Source organism: Engystomops pustulosus, chromosome 10 (genome assembly GCF_040894005.1).
Source record: "Engystomops pustulosus chromosome 10, aEngPut4.maternal, whole genome shotgun sequence".
Classification (NCBI taxonomy): Eukaryota; Metazoa; Chordata; class Amphibia; order Anura; family Leptodactylidae; genus Engystomops; species Engystomops pustulosus.
The window spans coordinates 22,041,888-22,065,258 of record NC_092420.1 but is presented as its reverse complement, the minus strand read 5'-3'; the positions used below and the strand labels follow the sequence as shown (position 1 = coordinate 22,065,258).

General features: G+C 42.3%; 2 protein-coding genes across 3 annotated transcripts in view; one reads left to right on the top strand and one right to left on the bottom strand.

The window, feature by feature from the left end:
- The window catches only part of ARHGEF3 (Rho guanine nucleotide exchange factor 3), a 202,208-nt gene that overhangs the window by 142,363 nt on the left and 36,474 nt on the right, over positions 1-23,371 (bottom strand). The gene's annotated exons all lie outside the window — the stretch shown is intronic.
- Positions 7,300-9,874, top strand: LOC140104273 (germ cell nuclear acidic protein-like). The gene is made up of 8 exons (XM_072127744.1): positions 7,300-7,402; positions 7,851-7,928; positions 8,057-8,141; positions 8,250-8,295; positions 8,443-8,593; positions 8,733-8,862; positions 8,956-9,163; positions 9,363-9,874. The coding sequence occupies exons 1-8, from the start codon at positions 7,337-7,339 to the stop codon at positions 9,448-9,450; spliced, it is 852 nt and encodes a 283-aa protein (XP_071983845.1). The 5' UTR covers positions 7,300-7,336; the 3' UTR covers positions 9,451-9,874.

Here is a 23,371-nt window from a genome sequence, read left to right as displayed (position 1 = left end):
CTGAGGCTTTTTAATTTTAAAATAAGGTTTACTCAAAAACTAAGCTATTAGAAGTAAAAAGAAGAAAAGGCCATGTTTCAGGTGTCACACCCCAGCACGTAAGTGTGCTTGGTTTAGAAGCGTTGCATCCATGTGGTAGATTTCCTTTAAGCTTGGAGACTGTACCATGGGGTAGTGTTCAGTCAAGCCTTATTGGAAACCTACAATCACAATTCTACCTACTAAGGTAGGTCCGGTGGCAGGTCACTGTAATGTAGTGTAGCCTAATGCTCTTTATAATTGAACTTTTTGTGCCTAAGAACTTAATAAAACTTTAATCTGAGGTATAAGTAGCTGCGCCATGATCCCCAAAAACTTTAGGCTTCCAGTAGGCCCAAAAACTGGAAAATTTGGTTGTCTTGTATGGATATCAAATCCTCAAAATAATGGGGACATACACTTTAGCTCTATTTACCATGTAAAACCTATAGAGGAATACCACTAGTGTCCGCAGTATAACAAGTGATGTGTACCGCTGTCATCTATACTTTTGAAACTGGATATGTGAAACTCTGTATGAGGGTTTAGAGCAAAAGTCATCTCACATCAAACAGAAAAAAAGATGAAAGATGAATGCAGACCGCTGCCCCGCACTACGACACAAACACAAATAAACGGATCTGTGATTTAGCCGGGGCTGCCTCCAGATTATACTGAGCTTTAGGCATACATTCCCAGCAAGCGCTCAGACGTATAATGTGCTTTTATACGCCGCCAGGCCTCTGTTATCTCTTCTCAAGGTTTAATATTCAAATTCTGCAGAATTTTTTGCAGCGTATATTTGTGCCAAGAAAATAAAGAGTCATGGGGGTAATTCTTACACTCAGAAATTTAGGAATGAAGAAAGAATTCAGTGGAGCTGTCAGGTTCTGTACTGTATACAGAGACGTAACCTGACGCTGGGCCAGGAAAGAGGATCTACAGCCTATAGTGCTATACCCAATGGGGCTCTTTTACTGAGGGTGCGTCCGAAGGACCCTTAGTAAATGAGCCCCAATATATCACTTTGGTCTGTAGTGAACTCTAAATGGTTCAGTTCTACAGAATCGGTCACAAATCAATTTTAGCTCATAGAAGGGTCTAAGCCTAAAGTGGGATAACAATTTGTAACCTCACAGTATTGGATGCTTTAACCTGCATTCTGACAAAAGCCCCCTTTCATTTGGGATACATGACGTGATACCGTATGGGCTGTTCTACTGTCACAGCCACCAAATGTTGCAATGAAGATATTTATGTATTATTCAAAGGGAGGTCTTACACCCCTGGTTCCCTCCTATAGGGAGAACATGTCTCTGGCCCCTGTTCGCCAGGCTATAAGCCAGGCAATACGCTTCAGTACTAGATGTTATACCAGGGAGATGCCCATACTGATTGGCCATGTCTCATGCAGTCGTATGCACCATGGGTCGACAATGAATGTGGTTTAATGAATGTGGTTTCTAAATGACAATGGCCTATGGAAGACCCATGTTAAAACTTTTAAAACCTTATTGAGGTAAACCCATCTTGGCACTTACATTTAAAGGAAAACTGTCCAGCCCAAATAGGCCCCCCCTCACCGAAGGTCCTGCATCATCTACTGTAGTGAGTTCTTCTGCATGATGAGATTGAAATGAGTGAATTATAAAATGAACCCCCTCACTCTGCAGTGAGATCCTGTGAATGGAGTCAGTCGGGTGTTCCTGAGCTGTCCGGAGTCAGGCTGCTCCACCTCCGCCCTCTGGTAAACCCCCCACCCCCACCCTGCACACGCCTCCTTCTAAGCTGCAACACAGAAATGGGTGTGACTGATATGTGCTGGGGGCAGGTTTACCAGAGGACAGAGGAGGAAAGGGGAGCTGCAGCCTGACTCAGGACAGCTTAGGAACAGCTGACTCCATTCACAGGATCACAGTGCAGAATTGGGGGGGGGGGGTCATTTTATAATTCACAGGAGCCACTAACTCATTTCAATATCATCATACAGAGCAACTCACTACAGAAAATAGGTAAGATCTGTGGTTAGGGGGGCAAGATGTGCCTGGTAGATTACCTTTAAGTAAATTCATCTGTCATATATATAAACTTCTTCCATTTAAGGATTATGGACACTGTGCTCTTAGGAAACTTGAGTGCTGCAGAAATTCTTTTGTATCCTTGGCTCCTTGGGCAGTTCCTTAGACCTGATTCTCATGTGCTCTGACATGCACTGTGAGCTGTGAGATCTTTTATAGACAGATGTGTGCCTTATTAAACACAGCTGACTCCAATGAAGGAGTAGAACCATCTCAAGGAGCATCAGAAAGAAGTGTACATTAATGCACAAAAAAGAGTTTGTTTGATCTTACCAATCGCCTGCAATGAAACAAAGGGAAATATTTAAAGGGGTCTGAATACTTTCCGTACCCACTGTAATTTCCCATAAATTTGGTCATGTTGTCCTTTAGAAACAAATTGTCTGTCCTTGGATACAACCACTCCAGCACCCTGGCTGTGGTGTTCATACATGTGCTATTGTGTTGCCGAACCATCTGGATTCAACATTCATTATCACAGGCCGGCTGTGGGACATGCAGTTACTCATTTCATATACAAAATGAATTTGTTTCTTTGTGCAATCACTCCAGCAGCGCTGATCGTATCCAAAGACAACCATCTAGTTTTTAGGGGACAGCATCACTAAATCGGACCCCCCCCCCCATTCTCGTCATCTGTGGGGTCTCACCACTGAGACCCCCAATCAGCAAGCTAGGCCCTATCCCGTGTTTGGTGGGAAAACCCCTTTAAAGAAATATAAACCTAATTTTCCATTTTTATCACATTCATTCACAGGTGTTGTCTACTTCAATCAGTTTTGGACCACAATCAGCTTTTGGACGCTGCCTTAGTACAGGAAATACTGAAGAGAAGACACCATCTACTGGAATTATATAGGTGCTGTATAATAAAGAAGAACACTATGACCAGTTGGAGTGAGACCTTGAAGACTAAATAAATTTATTTATGGCCTATACCAGTGATGGCTAACCTATGGCACTGGTGCCAGAGGTGGCACTCAGAGCCCTTTCTGTGGGCACTCAGTCCATCACCAGAGATGACTCCAGGTATCTTCCTGCAGTCCCAGACAGACCAGGACTTGCTGTGCACAGAGCTATTTTAAAGTGACAGCTCTACCTGGGACTATTTTCTGCTTTATTGGTGTCCTCAGGTGCTGGAATCAATGAAAGCTGTGACAGAGAAGGGAGTATAAATCACAAATTACATTTCTGTGTTGGCACTTTGCGATAAATAACCGGGTCTTTGTTGTAGTTTGGGCACTCGGTCTCTAAAAGGTTTGCCATCACTGGCCTATACTAACCAAAACCAGAGATATCAATTGTAGAAAATACTTGTATTCTACATGTCATAACAGTTTTGGAGGATGTTATCCAAGTTGTTTCATTCCTCTCTTATTCCACATACAAATCTCTGAATAATTGACAACAAGGCATTACCATTTTCTTGTGAAAGGAGTGTGTCGATATATAGAAAGTAATGACTGGACAGTATCAGAATGTGTATGGACACACCTCCAACAAGTAACGCCCAGTTGTCAATTTATTCATACATTTTTACAAGTGATAACATAGGAATGTTATTTTGTAAGGTTCAAATAAAAGATATTCGTAGTATATATAACAAAAACGCTCCAGTATTTGTAAACAGAGTGTGAACACTGGTCTAGTAAACCAAGCCTCTCCCGCTTGGGGTATATGCAAACTTTTAGGAAATATCGCTCAGACCATATATGTTAACAAACAACTCAGTTTTTAAATATTGACATTAGGCATAGGTACATCACCATTTTTCGGCTAGCATGCCGTAGTCCATAATAGCGGGTCCACGCTCAAACTTGACGTTTCGGAGGAAAGACATGTCAGAAGAAGGAGGTCTTTCCTCCGAAACGTCACACGAGACTCAATCCAGTCTTTCGGTTTACCAGTAAAGCCAGTAAGCAGAAAGTTTGAGCGTGGACCCGCTATTATGGACTACGGCATGCTAGCCGAAAAATGGTGATGTACCTATGCCTAATGTCAATATTTAAAAACTAAAGAGTTGTTTGTTAACATATATGGTCTGAGCGATATTTCCTAAAAGTTCAAATAAAAGATAGTCTATGATAATTATTTCATGGGGCATACACAGAATTACTAAAACAGACATGTCAGTAATGATTAGGATTCCCCTTTAACATATAAAGCATAAGAGGTAAAAGTAAACTTATGTATCTCACTCCAAAATACAGGCGGTCCCCTACTTAAGAACACTCGACTTACATACGACTCATAGTTACAAACGGACCTCTGGATATTGGTAATTTCTTGTTCTTTAGTCCTAGGCTACAATAATCAGCTGTAATAGTTATCAAATGTGTCTGTAATGAAGCTTTAGTGTTAATCCTGATTCTTATGACAACCCAACATTTTTAAAATCCACTTGTCACAGAGACCAAAAAAGTTCTGGCTGGGATTACAATGATAAAATATACAGTTCCGACTGACATACAAACTCAACTTAAGAACAAACCTGCAGACCCTATCTTGTATGTAACCCGGGGACTGCCTGTACATAATTTAATAAATAAGTAAAGACAATCCCTATAAGTTTCCTAAACTTAAGTGGTAAATATTTGAGAAATGATCTAGAGCTTCACATCCACAGGGGACAGTGTGGCAGACACAGAGGAGTCTAACAATACCGCCTATTATCAATTTAATAATATTTTAATATCACAGTCTTGTTTTCACAAACTGTTATGGGAGTTTGGGTTTTCTCCCCGGCTGAATTCCTGTGAGAACAAGTCCTAAAAGATAAGTCTTATGGAGCCTTCTCCACTATTTGTTCATGGACAGAACTGGAGCTCTCATATTATCCGGAGCTGGCACAATCTCTTCCCTGTTATCAGGTCTGAATCTCTGAGGGATTCTATAAGAAGAGAACGTTACATCATCTGTTTCATAACTCGTATTATAACTTATGTGGGAATCGGCTAAAAATTGATTTAATAATCAGAGATGCTGAATATTTGCTGTTTTGGATAACAACAAATACTAGAGATTTCTAGATTTCCTACAGGTGGCTCTGAGTTGGTCTTTCAGCCTGAAGAGCTTTCTGCTCTTTGCAATGAACTGTTCCACAGCTCCTCCCCTCAGCTCTGATTGACTGTGTAAGTATCCAACCACAATCTTCATACTGCTCCAACTCCTAGCAGAGAGAGGAGCAGTTGAGCAGCACAGTGCAGAGAGCAGGAAGCTCTTCAGACTGATAGACCCGCCCAGAGCCCTTGCATGAGCTGCAGAGCTGAATTATAACTTCACATTTTACAGCCCTGTCACTTCATACACACAATTATAGTTTAACCTCTCTCAGGGCCAGCTACCTAACACTGTCTGCAGCTATGTATGTTCAAAACTGCTGAAAGATTCAGTTGGAGGGATTCTTCAAGAATGAAAAATACTTCTACCTTTCTGGGTCAGGCTGGTTGCCCACATAAACACATTACACAATGAGCTTGTCATTAGACATGGAGCTTAGTCAAGACATGACTAATCAACCTGAGCTGGATCATTCATACACAGCAGCTGGGGAATGGTGCAGCAATTGATTATTTTGCCTTCAGGCACAACCCAGGGATTACATCATCCAGTGAGCAGTGAATAACAAATGTGCTAGAAGAAGCGCTGGGGCAACCACAGAAGCGAGACAGCTTCACTATCATAATTTTATAATTGTTTTATCAGCACAGGGATTAAGCAAGATATGATCCTGCATCAGTGTAGCTATAGCAGTCTGAAGGTATGTTTGCTGCAAAATGCATCAAATCAAATGGTAGATTTCCTGTAAGTCAACAGGGAACATCACCTTAGAGGTATTGTACAGGAATAGAAAAACAAGACTTAATTTCTTCCAAAACGCTGCCACACAGGGGTTGTGCAGTACAGCTCCCTAAAATACCAATACCATGAAACACCAAAAAGCTCTTGGATGGATGTGCCTTAGTTTTTAGGAAAAATATATAATATACAAACACGAAATTATTCAACAATCCTTAACTAGTCACAAAAGGGAACCCATTGTCTCTAAAGTCAAGAACAAATGTATCCATCCTTAGTATTAGTAGCAGGGCCATACTTTATTTCAGAAGTCACAGAATAACTTCCTTAATTTTTTCAGTAATCACAGCGCCCCTCCGTCTTGTCACAAGTGGGCTTAGCAGGGTCCTACTTTATTCTTCAATTGTTCCTGCAGCTATTTGTATTTGCTCATCTTTTGCTTCTGTTATATGTTCACTGCTAAATCACATGTAGGGGTACATACAATGCAAGGTTTCCATTCATGTGAAAGAGGATTGCAGAAATCCGTGTGCTCGCCACCAAAAAAAGAACATGTATCTGAATGGGATTGATTCTACATTTTTACAATAAATTTGCCACAATGTGAAGTCCAAACAGCAGTGAGGAGGCAAGGGAGCTCTTCTATGCAGTCAAGCTGCCCCACCTCCTTGACTTCATGTCAATACATGAATATTCTTTTCGGAAGAATACAGGAACATTTTCAAGTTATAAAACACTATTTTAACACTTGAAAAGTGGTGAACAAGGTACTTTTACAAGGTTGGGCTTTTACATCAAATTTATCATCCTGAATCGACCACTATAATAAATCTGGTGCACTGTAGTTTGTAATGTTGACATTGGCCCAGATAAATTATTATTCCTGCACCAGTTTTTTTGGCCCAGTTTTTTTAAGTGTGCACTAAAAAGAACGTCTTTTGGAGTTTGTACATGTATTTATTCAGTGTTTGCGCCATAATTGTGTTGCAGCTGCACTTTGTCTAACATTTGGAAAACTGTGAAACTAAAGCATTGTGTTAATGTGTGTTCCTAGTTTGCGCCACATTAGGCAGGCAAACGGGAGAGGAGGAGGGGGTGAGCGATGCTGTTTATACGTCCCCCAATGGTCGTGTGAATGTGGCCGAAGGCAGATAGCACCCCTTTTGATAAATTTGTGCTAATGTTCGTAATCCTGCTCCTCTATATTAATTTACTGTTATTATTGATTGATTAATATTAGATATATTCTATTCATAACTATATAAATATGTATATCTATATACATAATGTCAGGGTTCTATTCAGAATTCTATAGAATGTGACATCACACAAGTTGCAATGTCACAGTACATAGAACCTATAAAACCTCTGGTTCCGAGCACATCCGCTGAGGGTTATAGTAGTTTAGGAGAGAGCATTTTGTGTTGATTTAGTTGAGCAAAATGTCTAAATATAAGCGAAAGCGTAAATTTATCATCGAATCTGACAACAGCGGCACCGAAGACCAGGTAAGTGGTAACTTCTGTAATATGTTCTCTAAAAAAAAATAATCCCATAAATGTTATATAAAGTCATACTACATCAAATCAGAAAAATTCAACATAAATATCATATATTTATGTTGAATATGTTTACCCTATATGTCTCTAAAGCCGTATATTATTATTACTTACGTATTTCAACTCAATGTATACATATATGTACAAGCCATATACAAGTGTAGGATAATCCCCCAGGTATGTCCATAGCGCCAAAAAGTTTGAAATGTACATAGGATATGGTTATTAGAATCATGAGGGTTACCCAAGGGCAAGTCATATCGTACCATATCCTACAGCAGGTGTATTCTAGAATGTACCAAAGAGAATAAAATGTTAGTTAATAATGTTAGTTGGTTGTTAAATATAAAAAAATGAGAATTTAAAAATAAAAGGCTCTAACTATTTTCCTCCATAGTTTCTGGTCACTAAAAAGTGTCGTGAGATCTCTGTGTGTGACGCAGAGGAGATCAGCGGTGATGAGACCCTCCATCAGGTGAGCGCTGACTTCTCTCCAGTCTATGGCTCTGGGTGTGATCAGGGGACGGTACATTATGTGTTATACTGTTATATCACTTCTTTCCATCATTCTGAGGTTTATGTCTTTATGTTTCTTTATTCCAGTCTCATCCGCTGTTTCCAAGGTCTCTGAGGAGCCTTGAAGATGATGATGGCAGCTCTGGGCCTCACCTGCTTTACATAGACTCAGGTATCTCATAAAGCTTCTACAGTGATCAGAAGCTTCTTCCAGTATAATAAAATATTAGACTTTGTGAATTACATAGAAGTAAATGATGATATTTATTATATTCTCCAGAGCCTAATTCTCCATGGTCCAGCTTTGTGCAGGAGGAGACAGCAAGGTAGTGTATTTCTATATATGATCTGCTTCATGTTATCTGGTCACTAGGTGGCAGTGTTATTTCTACATTATCAGTAAGCTGTCAGGTGTGTACATGTTGTATGTTCTTACAGTATTTCCATCATTGATCTGTGATCCTCTATTACAGTAACGGGAGATCGGAGCGTCCCACCAATAACGGTTTCCTGAAGGATCTGTCTTCTCCCACCTCCAAATATGTCACCAATTTCCATCAGAACAAGCAGGAGCTGACAAGACGTCTCTACAGGTTCTTTAACCAGAGCGTCTTTGACAATCAGGTACTCAATGGTTACAGCCATGTACAGGGCAATGTGTGTGTAGTGACTGAAGGGTTACTAGCTGTAGTATATATAGTATACAGCTCCATCATTCATACAATCAGACATTTCTCATGTTCTCTCCTTCCTTCTTCTGTAGCTTCCTGCAGACATGGAGATCAGCTGGAATAAAAGGCTGAGGAGACAAGCTGGCCGCACTGGATTTGGGAAGAAGAACGGGGTTCCCTATGCCGTCATCCACATATCAGATAAAATCTGCGATTCTGCAGGTAGGTCTCATATCATGTACATTGTAGACATCTCCTGAGCTTTGTCCTGGTCTCTTTCCTCCTGATTGTAAGTATCTCCATCTCTATCTTCAGATCGACTTCGAGACACATTAATACACGAGATGTGTCACGCTGCCTGCTGGCTCATCGATGGAGAAGCAGATCTCACCCATGGCTTGCTATGGGACTATCATTGTGCGATGGCCGAACTGGCCCACCCTGACATGCCACCCATCACTCAGTTCCACACCTATGAGACCCACTACAAGGTGGTCTACCAGTGCTCAGGGTGCCAATCCAGGTAACATGCAGCTTTCTGTAGGGTCAGCCTAGAGCTTAGTACATGGCAGACTGGGGCCTGGTGCTGGGGGCAGGTAGGATTGTTGTATCTCTGACCTCCTGCTCTGTGATGTGTTAGTTACCACCACTGCTTGCTTTTTTTTTTGTATATTTGATATTTTTAGCTTTGCCTATAATCTAGTATTTCTCTCCCACCCTAGAGTTGGACGCTGGACGGCTTCTCTCAACACCGAGAAATATCAATGTCGCATCTGTCACAGCAAGATGGTTCTTCTCAACCAGACCTGAGAGGATCCATCAGTGACCAGTCTGCTCCATCATCAGGCCCAGCCAAGACCTCAAGGCAGCCAAGAAGTCACCCAGAAGACCAGTGGAAAGTGTCATCTCCACCAAGACGTCTTCTCCTATTGTAGGGCAGCGCGGTGGCTCAGTGACTAGCACTGTTGCCTTGCAGCACTGGTGTCCTGTATTCACCATCTGACCAATCACCAGTCGTCTGCATGGAGTTTGTATGTTCTCCCCGTGTCTGCGTGGGTTTCCTCCGGGTACTCCGGTTTCCTCCCACATCCCAAAAATATACTGATAGGTGAATTAGCTTCCCTCCAAATTGTCCCCCAATTTGAACGATGGTCATCCCTGTACAGCGCTGCAGAACATCCTGGCGCTATAACATCAGCAGGAGATGCTTCCATCATACAATAAACATCTATAAGAACCATCTATAAGTTTTTGCCAGATTGCATGATTTCAGATATTCAGTATAAAACATGATAGCCTAAAGAATTGTAGACTAGAAACATTGTTCAAAGGCCCAACTCTATGGAGAGACTTTAATGTGACATAAGGCCAATTACCTGTATAAACAATTCACACATTTTTGTGCAGCCTAGTTTGCAATATTTTTCCATTTTATTGCACCATTTGCACCAGTGCAGTGGTGAATCCATGTTCAACCATTACAGAAATTTTTTTTTCTGCTGGACAGCACCCACAAAAACATCGGGAGAGGTGTATAATAGCAAAAAAAATGGCAGACAAGGCATTTACAAAACCCCACACACTAATTTGCGTACGATAGGAAAGCTAGGTGGGCAGAGGGTGGGCAGTGTGTGAACACCCCATTCTACCCTATTTATTATAGTTATTTATTTTAGTTTTTATTATACTGTAGCTAAAATCTCCACTAGGTCAAATCTAGTCTAAACAGATCCAAACTGGCGGAGATGGCTTCCATATCAAATAATAGGCCAGAGCCTCTGAGTAGATCCGGGACACAGTTCAACACAGTAAACTACACTTAGTACAGACTGCACTGTTCTTAGCAAATGTGCCCCAGGTCTTTTTCTTGCCAGATTTGATGTTCAACAGCATGAAATGATGGAGATTTCAGGGTCTAAATGGGTTTAATTGAATTAAATGGAGATATTAATCCAGAGTTACTACAGAAATGTGAAATTCTTAAAGGAAATTAAAAATAAAATTCGGAGGCCACATTCACACCTTGCTTTTTTTGCACAAGTTAGCGTGCACTCTGGGAAAGCTTCCGGCATACCCACTGAATGTCTCCATAGGCATATACTGGTAAGTGAGGACTCCTTTTTTTGCCTCCACCTGCTCAGTAAACATCACATCCATCTAGAAACCCTGGATTAAAAGTCGAGCAGACTGAACCATATCATCCTGCTGAAAAGAGCAAAGTATATGACCAGCGGTGGCAATTTGATGCAACTCTATGGAATCCATCCCTGGCCTCCGCTGAAAGTACGCAGTGGGTGTTCCCCTGTTGATGCAATATATGGAGTTAAAGGGGTTTTCTCACAAAACAAGCTAGGCCCTATTTAAAGGGCACCTACCACCACAAATCTACCTATAAAGGTAGATCGGGTGGTAGGTGGATCAATGGGATGTGAGGATAGCCCTTTTAAGGGCTAATCCTCACGTCCCCGCACTTCTTTGGTAACTTTTATGCTCAGGTTACACGAGGCGGCTACTCCACGCCCCGGTAGCCTCTTTTCTCCTCCTACTCACCATCTTCGGCGCGCAGCTGCTCGTAGCTGCGCGCCCTCGTCCGACGATCCTGCAGTCTGCGGGGTCACTGCTCCGAGGCCGGGGCTGCACAGGCGCGGGCCTGCTGTTCTGCGCATGCTCGTAGCTGCGCGCCGAAGATGGTGAGTAGCAGGAGAAAAGAGGCTACCGGGGCGTGGAGTAGCCGCCTCGTGTAACCTCAGATGCGGCTATTCCACACCCCAGTAGCCGCATAATAAAATTAGCATAAAAGTTTGATAAAAGTTACCAAAAAAGTGCGGGGACGTGAGGATTAGCCCTTAAAAGGCCTCTCCTCAGGTCCCATTGATCCACCTACCACCCGATCTACCTTTATAGGTAGATTTGTGGTGGTAGGTTCCCTTTAACAGATAGCTTGCTGTGTGCCTGCAGTTTCTACAAGGGGGTGCTTACGTGGCTTATTATGAGCAAGTATTTGCTGTATTATGTATTAAATCCTAGGATATGACATCAAATGTAATTAATAACAGTAAAAATAATTATTTGCCCCTTCAGGTTGCGATTAGGCGGTGCAGCCATAACGCAACTGTGATGCAGCCGTTCACATCAATTAAGGAACTGTGATAATAATCCATAACAAAATTATTTAGTGAATGTTTCATGTACTGTAAATATGCAACTGTCACTAAATCATCATTTTGTTATGAATTATTGTCACAATTCTTTAATTGATGCGGCTGGCCCCCCCACAAATATGTCAAGGCTGTGTCATGGCCAAACCTTCTATTCGCACCCTCATAGGTCCCTAATTCCAACAGGGATTTAGAAAAGAATTAAACTGTGGATGAACTATAAACCTGGAGGATTGGAGGGTAATTCAGGTGATGGGATGGATGTGCTGTCTGCAGGCTATTTGATCTTAATGAAGCAGAGAAGACACATCTCTTTCCACATGAACTGTAACCGGAGAAGTGCAGATGGCACCTCCAGGCTCCGAAAACAGTGGATATAGCAAATCTAACCTTGAAAAAGTGTTGAAAACTACCTGAGGACCACACAGTCTCTTACATCTTTTTATTATTATATACACCCACTTCCAAGATCGTGAGGGATAGACCATCACAGAATAATTCCAGAAAATCCATATTATTATTATTGTCATGTAATAGAAGCAAAGTGGATGAAATGTACAACTTTTAGTTCTAGAGAATCAGAAACGTATAACCATATTTCCCAACTATCCCGATTCAGACAAACAGAGTTTGAGATTTTGATTCTGATAAAAATACATGGGGGCAGATTTACTTACCCGGTCCATTCGCGATCCAGCAGCGCCTTCTCCAACGCTGATTCGTGTCTTCCGGCGATTCACTAAGGTAGTTCCCCCGATGTGTGGCTACTGGATGGCGGCCCATGAAGGGGCCCACTGAGGCTCTATCGCCCAGGGGCCCACTAAAACCTGGAGACGGCCCTGGTCAGCACACAGCATCTCATAGCACAGAGGGATCATGAAGTGTCTGCTCAGAGAATCCCCGCTTACACTAACCATCACTGAGTGATAGGAGCTAAAACAGCAATAAAACTGGGTAAATTGTAAAGTAACTGGGTTACAAATGATCTTTACTGTGTAAACATTACTAGGGGATTAAAATTTAAGATTTTTTTTTCATGGGCAAACCCCTGTAGAAAAGTTGACAGCTGAATAACAATAACAACACTGCACTGAATACATATAGACAGAAAAAAATTATTGTAACCTCATAAAAAGGGAGAAACATCTTTAATTTGGCATGACAGGTGATAGAAAGGGCACTGTCCTTTACTATACATTATAGTGTAAATCCAGTAGTGACACTCCTAGGAAACAGAACAAAGCGCTTGCCTCTTATTAAATCTCCTACAGCTTAGTACATGGTAGAAATGTTTATCCTGTGATAACAGCTCCTCCTACTGGTTGCATTTGGTATTATTTTAGAGTGAGGAAAACTCAATATACTGTATTACAGTAATCACTTACTAATGGGGCAACATTTTTAGAAATGAATTGTTTCTTACAAAGATAATTAAAAATTTTGAAAGAAGTAAAACATTCCAGGAAATTTGGAGTTGATGGATATTTGCCATTTAAAGAAGACAGAGCTTGAAGACAGAGTGTGCCTGAATGTGAGCTGAAAATCCATACAGAGAACGCACTGCCAATGTCAAATCCGTACAGGGCACTTATACTGGCACAAGGGACCCTAAAACTCTATAGGATGTATAGTATGGAGCGACAGGTACAACACATGTTATTATGTGATATCTCCATATAGCTCAGTACTACAGAAGTACAAGTGATGTCTATAGAAAAGAATAGCTTCATATGGAAAGCACCACAACTGGTATTTCCTTAGGGAATTAATTGGAATTAATTTAAAAAAAATGACAAGGTATGAAATCAGAGGTAAAAGGTAAGACAGCATTCCCTCCCTCCATAGGCTTTTATGGGCGCCATATTATGACTTAGTACAACTACTGTACTCCTACTCCTAGTGACTGCTGTAGTATCCACCACACACATGGTCAGCACCTCCCTCCCTTATTCCCTGTGATCTATGGGAGTCTAGAGTGGGACCCCCACTTAACTGAAATTCCTGACGTGTACTTCCCCCATGGGGTCGGGGGGAAGTACATGTCAGTGTATAAAGCCTGAGTATACACATACCGTATGTATATTTTAGTGAGCCCTATTCAGAAGTCTGCTATTAGGCCCTTCCTCTGTTATGCTAGGACCCCCTCTGATGACAAGACTTGGAGGTTACCTGTAAGTTGATGGACCAGCAGGTCTAGTCTTGGTGCTCCATTTAACATCTAGGAGTAGTGATATTCTCCCCTACCCTCCTCGTAGACATTGAATCATGAGAACAGGAGATATTACCACCGATCAGATTGTTTGACAGTGGATATAGGATAATAATTAGCCTTGCTTGTACCCCTTTAAGACAGACCATGAATACAAACATCCTGGAGTACCTAGACAGGTATAAACATATGTGACTCCGTTCTCCAGAGATAAGGCAGACCCATAGGTGTCAATATGGTGCACGTGCACACAGCACTGCACCAAAGGTTACACATGGACCCCTGACTAGAAGTTGTGGACCCCTGGTATAGATCAATATTTAACCCCTTACCGGGGTGAGCCCTCTCCATAGCTGGCAAGTCTTTGCTGCATATTGCTATTGTTATACTGCATATTGTTATCCCCGCAATCGCCACCGCCTGCTTAAAAAAGTTGGCGCCGCATGGGCATCATCAGGGAGCGGTGATTGGTCGCCATGGCAGCCTCTGGTCTTCTGAAGACCCGATGCTGTCTCGCTTTAACCCATTCATTACAATGTGCGATTTGTAAATTTTAATGAATGAGGTGGAAAATCCCCATACACTGCCATACTGTAGTATGGCAGGATATGATAGGATCAATCAGACAACCTAGGATTAAAGTACCCTAGGAAGTTTGAAAAATAATAAATATAAAAATTAAAAAAAAGTTTAAAAAAATTACAGTACAGTAAAAAACATAAAAATATCTAATCATATCTAATCCCCCTTTCCCTAGAACTGATATAAATATAAATAAACAGTAAAAATCATAAACACATTAGGTATTCGCCGCGTCCGAAAATGCCTGATCTATCAAAATATACGTAATGTATGAAAATGTATGAAAACATTATAAAACGTAGACAGATTTGTTATCCTCATCTCATGATCGTACCGACCCAAATAATAAAGTAGACCTGTCATTTGGGGTGCTCAGTGAAATCCATAAAATCCAAGCCCACAAGAAAACAATGCAATTATATTTTTTCACCATTTTCACTAATAATAAAATAATAATAATTCTTTATTTATATAGCGCACACAGATTACGCAGCGCTGCACAAAGCATTTTCAAATTGGTCCCTGTCCCCATGGGGCTCACAATCTAAACAACCTACCAGTATGTTTTGGAATGTGGGAGGAAACTGGAGTACCCGGAGGAAACCCACGCAAACACTGAATTTGGAATTTTTTTTCCCGCTTCCCAGTACACGGCATGGAATATTCAATATCATCACTATGAAGTGCCATTTGTTACGCAGAAAACAAGTAGTAAAAATAAAAAAGGTGGGAGGTGGGGAGTGAAAAATGGAAATGAAAAAACAAAAAAGGGCCAGGTCGTTAAGGAGTTAAAAGATATGAACAATTTCAGAAACAAAATAGTTAAAAAATCCAGCAGACACCAAGGTTATTTTCATGTGATTTATTTCTCCATTAATGAGAAAAAAGAAGATACAACTCTCTAGCCAACAATGACCTTCTTGTATCCATATCACCGCCTGCCAGTGACATCCCACGTTATATTGTTCTCAGAAGAGCCACCGCCGCTTCCTCATCCCACATGACAATTTACTAACACACGGCGGTTTCCATGGAGTCAGAACTGCTTGGGCTATGTTTTCCCCATGACCTCAGCTCGTCCTCACCACGGCCAGGATATCTGTGATGACACAGCTGCCAGAATAGTATCACTGGATTTGGATCAGGCCTCTCACATTCTGAGCTGTAGGTCAATGAGGCCGATAAATCTGCTCCATCACTGCTACCGAGCACAAAGATCTCCCTGTGACTCAGTACAACAACAAGAACTACAACCAACAGAGATGATACAACTGTGGTCAGTCCTGATTATCAATAGTTCCTCATTTATAAAAGGAAACATACTGCCGCAATTTTCTTAACTCTTTCTTTTTCATTTTTTGATTTCTCCGGTCTAAGAGCCACAAGTTTGTTATTGTTCCAATGATATAATTTTATCAGAACTCTTTTTGTTACATTTTGTATTGGCTATGTTTAATATTCTATAAGAGGTTTTAAAATTAGAATAAAAAAAAAAATTAATCCCCACTGGGAACCCAATTTTGAGTACTAACTTTTATTTTAAGCAGAGTTCCCATTCTCCCCCCCATAACAATTTTTTTTGTTTCAACTCATCATATGGCAATAAACTGAGATGATCAGCGATACAACCATGAATGTACATGAAGGTTTAGCTGCAAATGTCTGGGTTCTGTCTCATGATCAATCCCACATACAGGCAGTCCCCAGGTTACGTACAAGATAGGTTCTTAAGGATTGTTCTTAAAGGGGTTTTCCCACGAAATAAAGTTAGGCCCTACCCACAGACCACAACACGAGGGGTTCGGAGGGACCCCAACCGCGCATGACATTTCTGCTCCATTAATCTCTATGGAGCTGATGGAGATCGACGCTCAGCAATTTCTGTCAACTCCATAGAGATTAATGGAGCAGAACTGTCATGTGCAGCCGTCTGCTCCATTAGTCTGATGGACCCCTCGTTTTTGCAATCTGTGGGGGTCTCTGGACTGAGACCCCTATTTATTAGCAAGTTAGACCCTGCCCTATCCCCTGGACAGGGCATAACTTAAGTTTGTGGGAAAACCCCTTTAAGTTGTATTTGTAGGTATATTTTATAATTGTTGTCATGATCAGTAAAACTAAATTGTAGACACCTTACAGCTGATCATTGCAGAGAGCTTTAGCAAAGGTCACAGTGGCCAAAGAGGTCCATCTGTAACCAGGGTCGTCATTAAGTCGGGTGTCCTTAAGGCCCATTCCACACTTGCAAGTGTGATGCGATGAACTTGCATCACACTCGCAACGCAAGCTGCGTTCCCGGCAGCATGCGTTACGAGTGTGATGCGAGTTCATCGCATCACACTCGCAAGTGTGGAACGGGCCTAAGTCAGGGACTGTTTGTACTGAGAGTCTCTCTGTTAACAATAGATTATATATTTTTCACATTTAATGTTTTTAATGGTAAACACAACTTTTTTAAGAAATGGAAGAGGCAGGTTTTTGGAACCCTGTCTTAGGGCTGTCTTGTTGATACAGTAAGGCCAGATTTTTATGAGACATTAGACCCCGGCCTGCTGCAATGTACAGTGATGGCAAAGTGGATAAACAAATCCAATTCACATTCTTCACAAAAGAACGATCTGTACTGTTGGTCTTCAACCTGCAGCAAAGAGATTTGGGGTATATTATCCAAAAAGAAAAAGAAAAAATTCCAGCCTTCCCACATCAGCGGAGAACTTCCCCACTCCAAATGGTCTCCGCGTACAATTGACAAACACTCAATGAAAATGTGGAGCAACCAAAGAGGGATGACAAAGTCCAGCAGCAGAGAGTTCAATTTCTATATTTTCTCATTTAAAATCCATAAAGATAAGTAGGTAACATGTTGACGCGTTTCGGACAATACTGTTATTAGCACACAGGTGATACATTACACCTACACGTTTTCCAGGTTTTTCAATTACCTCTATGTCATTTCCACCTCCACGTACATAAAGACGTACATCAATGAAATATTTCCACCGTCCTGTTGTGCTCGTATAATATAAAGCACATGCAGCTGCGGAGACTCTTTGAAGTGTTTGGCTTCCTCGTCCGCCTGCTGGCACCGGGAACAAGATGAGGTGATTTTCCAGCACATTTGGAGGGAACACCACAGACGTAGACGCAGCCGACTGGCATCAGGTTCAAAAACGTTTAAACTGATTTATAAAATATCTCATGGTAAATGTTCCCATGGAAGATGCCAATACTACCGTCTGCAGCCATCAGTAATGTGAGGCAGAAGAGAACATCCAAAGACGACACGCAATGGGCACATCAATACAATGACCTGTGCTTATTAAAGTTTTCTGTCTGACTTTGCCCTGAAAAAACAAGCAAATTTCTTGCACATGTATTTATAAAGTGTCAGTTTTATGCTTAGTTGGAGTTTGTACCACATTTATTACTGTCTGCACCACAATTCTGCAGCATGAACAAAGTGCCCCCCAAAAATGGTGCATTTTGCCGTAGCAGTGCAGGGGGCGCCAGTTTTGATTAATCTGGCGCCCTCTGCACAATCCACAGGCAAACTGCTCATATTGCTTTTTGCACTAGGTTTGATCAATGCGGGCCTATGTGTATTAAGCTTTAAAGAACATCTACCATTTGTTTTTATGCATTGTGAACCAAACATACCTTGAGAATGCTGTAGCTACACTGATGCAGAAACATATCTTGTTTAATCCCTGAAAGTGTTTTGCACAAAAATCAATTATAAAATTCAGGACCTTGGGAAAGCTGGGTGCAGACTTTCTTCCATGCATAAAAGAGCTGCCTGAACTGTCCAGACAGGACTAAACAACCTGAGCTGGATGACTCATACACAGCAGCTGGGGGATGGTGCAGGGATTGTTTACTTCTGCCTGTCAGGGATAACACAGTGTTATATACCTATTCTCTGCTTATGCTGGGCAGGACAAGGCTGGAGCAGTGAATAATTAGGATAAGGAAAAGCACCAGAGCAGTCACAGGAGCCTCATTATCATATTTTATAATTGTTTTTTCAGCAAAACCACTCAAATCTGGGATTAAACAAGATATGTTTCTGCATCCGTGTAGCTACAGCATTCTCAAGGTATGTTTGGGTCATAATGCACAAAAGCAAATGGTCGATTTCCTTCAAACGGAACTTGTCACCAGTTTTTACCCCATTAAAATACTAGCCCCCTCAGGTAGATTATATAAGTCCTTTAGAGAATTCCCTCTTTTACATTTACCTACCTGGATCCTCCGACGGCCCGCCCGCCGATTTGGGTCGCATGAAAGCCGGCGCGATGCGGTCCGCGGGACGCTTAGTAAATAAGCCCCTATGTCTTGCATCAGCCGCCTATTGTGCAGCCTGCCCAATTTAACTCAATACTGTCCATGGAAAATTTAATAAAAATTGCGTAAACTCTGACTAAACACCACAACACCCCTTTGGGTGCAAAGGTTTCTAAAGTGTCGGACAAAGTGCACCCGTGACACAAAAGTGGAGCAAACACATAATAAATACATGTACAAGCTCCATAGACACTTTTTTTAGTGCACAAAACTGGCGCAGACACAATGATATATCTGGGCCATTATGTGACCAGCACTTCACTAACACTCATCTCATATAGCCTGAGGGTGCGGTCACACTTACCACTTTGATTCTGTGGAAACCCTCGCATGAGTTTAATTCCATTTTTACACGGAAACAAAGCGTTACATGTTACACGCGTTCTGTTTTTCAGATACAGTTTTTGAAGCCAAAAGCAGGTGTGGATCTTACTATAACATACGACTGAGGGTGCGTTCACAAGTGGCGTCCTGACTGTGCGGTTTAGACGCAGGAGCCAGAACGCATGTGTTTTCATATTACTCAGCGTTTGGCTGCTTTTTAGATGCCAGGATGCCACGTGTGAACGCACCCTGAGAGAAGCTGCTCCTCTATTTTCACTCCACTCCTGGTTTGGACATCAAAAACTGCACTTGTGGACACAGTCTCATATAAATGAATGATGCACCAGTTGTATAGTCGCAGTTGTACAGAGCTTTCCTGTAGATCTGTACAGGTCAAATCACCAGATCTGCTTTCTAGGCCGTTGGATTAATAATCTACCTGAAACTGCACAGAAATGTGGCAAAGTGCAGATACAACGGAGGGATGAAGTTTTCCAATAACGCTGACTCTCACATCGTATCCATATGGTTTACGGGGACCATGAATGACTGTCTGTATCATGTCCAACATCTGTCTGTCCGTTTCTGTACAAAACATTGGGCACGATCACCTTACTAAGTGTTTTCAACTAAAAAATGCCAGACTCTGCTGCCCTCTGGTGGTGCTTTGAAACACTACAATCAATAAATCTAATTATTCACATATTTCTTATAGTATTGTATGTATTGCAGACATTTCTATACAGAAATAATCTGACATGAGTCCTCCTTCCGAATGTGCTCAAATTATTAAATCTACTTACATTTAATATATACAGTTAACTAATACTAATAATAATGTTTTCGGGGGTTGCATGGCTTCCACGGGTATTTAACAGGGGTCTGCGCTGGGATTGTGTCGCACGCCATTCATGCTACAGGAATTGGGGTGGCGTGGCCGTCGGACGATCTCACTGATTGCGGGATTTAACTTTCAAATTTTGTCGCAAGACAATGCACTTACATGCACCGGGAAGGAGATGGTGAACTCTGGCGGACCTGAGCGGGGAAGCGACACATGCGGGATATCAGGCGCACATGGCATTCGAATCGGACAATGCACTTTTGGTGAACTCCGTGGACAAGGTAAGTAAATGTGCCCCAATATGTCTACATTTCATTTACATAAACCACATGTAAACGCAGTCTAAGGGCCTATTCACGCATTGGTTTCTTTTTTCAATATGCTATCCGTGATTTCCAAAGACGGCCTACTGACCCTTTTTAAGTCAATTTTGTATCCACATCAATATTTTTTTCATATCTATTGTTCCGTTTTCTTAAAACATCAGCGGAAAAATTATCGTATGGTTTGCGACAATTGGACAGCAAACCTCCTGGTTCCCCAGCAAAAAAAAAAACTGCACACAAATGTCATCAGTTCCTTTTTTTTTTTGCAAACTATTGTCGCACGTGATCTGCAAACGTTTTAAAAAAAGGAGTAGACTATTATTGAAAATCACAGATTCTAAGAAAAATAATAGTAATAGCGCAATGCTATGCCAGATTTGTACACCATTGCACTAGAATATATTCTATTCGTTTATTGCTTGATTTCTATTTTAGTTCAAGAAGTAATGAAGCATCTCGTCTGCTCCACCTCCAAAAACTCACTTGCCCCTAGGATGTACGTATTCTTTACACTGACTTCAGGCGGATCCTCACATTACAGTATTGAAAGACCACAGAAATAATTGCATATATTGGTATAATCCGTGTATCACTGAGTCAGCGGAGAATGACATTTTATTCCTCGTGAAATCTAAGACCCACAGAATAAGATGATCCTTCTATCCAGCACCTGTCCTTTGCACATTTACACTGCTCCTAAAATAGCATATAATAGACTGGATCACCTGCTATCACTATGTGGCGTATACACAATATGGTCCATATGTTTTACACAGCAAGAGGTTACGTCATGGATGTTCCTATACTGAACCGAATGCTTAAAGGGATATTCTGTTCATTAAAAGTAAATTCCAATCCACAGAATAATAGGTGATAATTTCTACTTTAAGGGGATCTACTTTAAGCTGCTGTGAATTCCATTGATCACAAGCAGAGGTCGCATTAACGCCTCACCACGCATGACGCGTGATGAGGCGCCATTACCCCCCAAAATAATTGCCATGCGTAAAGTTAGGCTTGGCAATTATTCCCTGTAGCGCGCAGGCTGAGCGGTTCAGCGTGCGCTGCAAATGAGTTAAATGTCAGTAGCGCGATCACAGCGGGACCGCTCAGCGGGACACGTGACTAAGGGCGGGCCGGAGTGAGAGCACCCGCCCCAGGGGAGACATGTGGGCAGTGGCGTACCGTCCACGGTCGCTATTGAGACCGGGCCCATCAGAAGGGGGGGGCGGGGCTGTCACCAATGCCGCTCTTTCCCCAGCTCTCTGCTCTCCCCTGACCCCCTCCCCCCTCGTCCGCTGCTCGGCTCCTCCGCTCCCCTCGACTCCTCTGCTCCTCCGCTCCCATCGGCTTCTCTGCTTCCCGGCTCCTCCGCCCGAATGCGACAGACAGCCGACTGTAAGTCCCTCTATGTATGTGTTGTGCATGTGCTGTGCTGTGTTGTGTGCTGTGGTGTGTGTGCGCCCTGTGAGTGTATGTGCTGTGTGAGAGTATGGGCTGTTTGTGCATGGTATGTGCAGTTGCACTGTGAGTGTATGGTGTGTGTGCACTGTGAGTGTATGAATATGCTGTGTGAGTGTATGGTGTGTGTGCACTGTGAGTGTATGAATATGCTGTGTGAGTGTATGGTGTGTGTGCACTGTGAGTGTATGAATATGCTGTGTGAGTGTATGGTGTGTGCGCACTGTGAGTGTATGAATATGCTGTGTGAGTGTATGGTGTGTGCGTGTGTGTGTGCACTGTGAGTGTATGAATATGCTGTGTGGGTGTATGTGCTGTGTGTGTTTATGCTGTACGTATGCGTATTTGTTTTGTGTATGCAGCGTGTCTGTATATACTGTATGTGTGTACATGCTGTATGTATGAGGGAGTAAGCAGCGCTCACCCCCTCCTCCTGTCCCGTGTGCTGACGTGTGCCCGCCGTGCACACGATGGCGCACATGTTGCCCTAAGGGGAAGGGGGGCCCCATGCAGAAGTTTGTCATGGGGCCCAGCCTCTTCTAGTTACGCCACTGCATGTGGGCCACGAAGCTGCTGCTCCCCGTCCTGCTCCATCTCTACCTGCCCGCAGCTGCCTGCGTTTGTGGTCGACGGGGCCTAAGAGCAGTGCCGGGTGAGTGTAGTGTGTGCTGTGCAGTGTGAGGTTGTGAGTGTAGTGTGTGCAGTGCTGTGAGTGTGTGCAGAGTGTGTGCTGTGAGTGTGTGTTGTGTGCGGTGTTGTGGTGTGTGCTGTGAGAGGGGAGTGTGTGCGGAGTTGTGTGCAGTGTGAGTGTGTGCTCTGCTGTGAGTGGGGAGTGTGTGCGGTGTTGTGTTGTGTGCCGTGAGTGTGTGCTGTGAGTGTGTGTGTTGTGTGAGTGTGCTATGTGTATTACCGAAATTTTCATACTCCTCCTCGGGTAAAAATACTCCTCAAAAATGGTGAGAGGAGTATTTTTACCCTTCTGGAAAAATGTTAGTGCGACCTCTGATCACAAGTATTTGGATCCCTTGTACCCTTCCTGAATGAATAAAACAGTAAGGGTGAAGACACACATGGCGTTTTTGGGCGGTTTTTGGGCGGTTTTTACTAAGTGCGTTTTCAGATCGTTAAAAACGCATGCATTAAAAAACGCATCCTTTTTTTTAAAACGCATCCGTTTTTTGAAACCACATGCGTTTTTTGTCCGTTTTTCCGAAATTGCGCAATGAAAAACGGACAAAAACGCATGCGTTTTTAAAAAACGGATGCGTTTTTTAAAAATGGATGCGTTTTTTAACGCATGCGTTTTTAACGATCTGAAAACGCACTTAGTAAAAACGGCCCAAAAACGCCATTTGTGTCTTCACCCTAACCCGTTCTGTGTGGTGTTGGCGATGGACTAGAAAGGTAAGGGTGCGGTCACACGTTCAACTTGCAATCAGTTTTGAAGCACAATGCAACCGGAACGGATGTGGCGATCACACTT

Coding starts and splice junctions, on each gene's coding strand:
- LOC140104273 (XM_072127744.1), top strand. CDS start 7,337: ATGTCTAAATATAAGCGAAAGCGTAAATTTATCATCGAATCTGACAAC. Junction 7,403..7,850: donor ACAGCGGCACCGAAGACCAG/GTAAGTGGTAAC, acceptor TTTCCTCCATAG/TTTCTGGTCACTAAAAAGTG. Junction 8,863..8,955: donor TAAAATCTGCGATTCTGCAG/GTAGGTCTCATA, acceptor CTCTATCTTCAG/ATCGACTTCGAGACACATTA.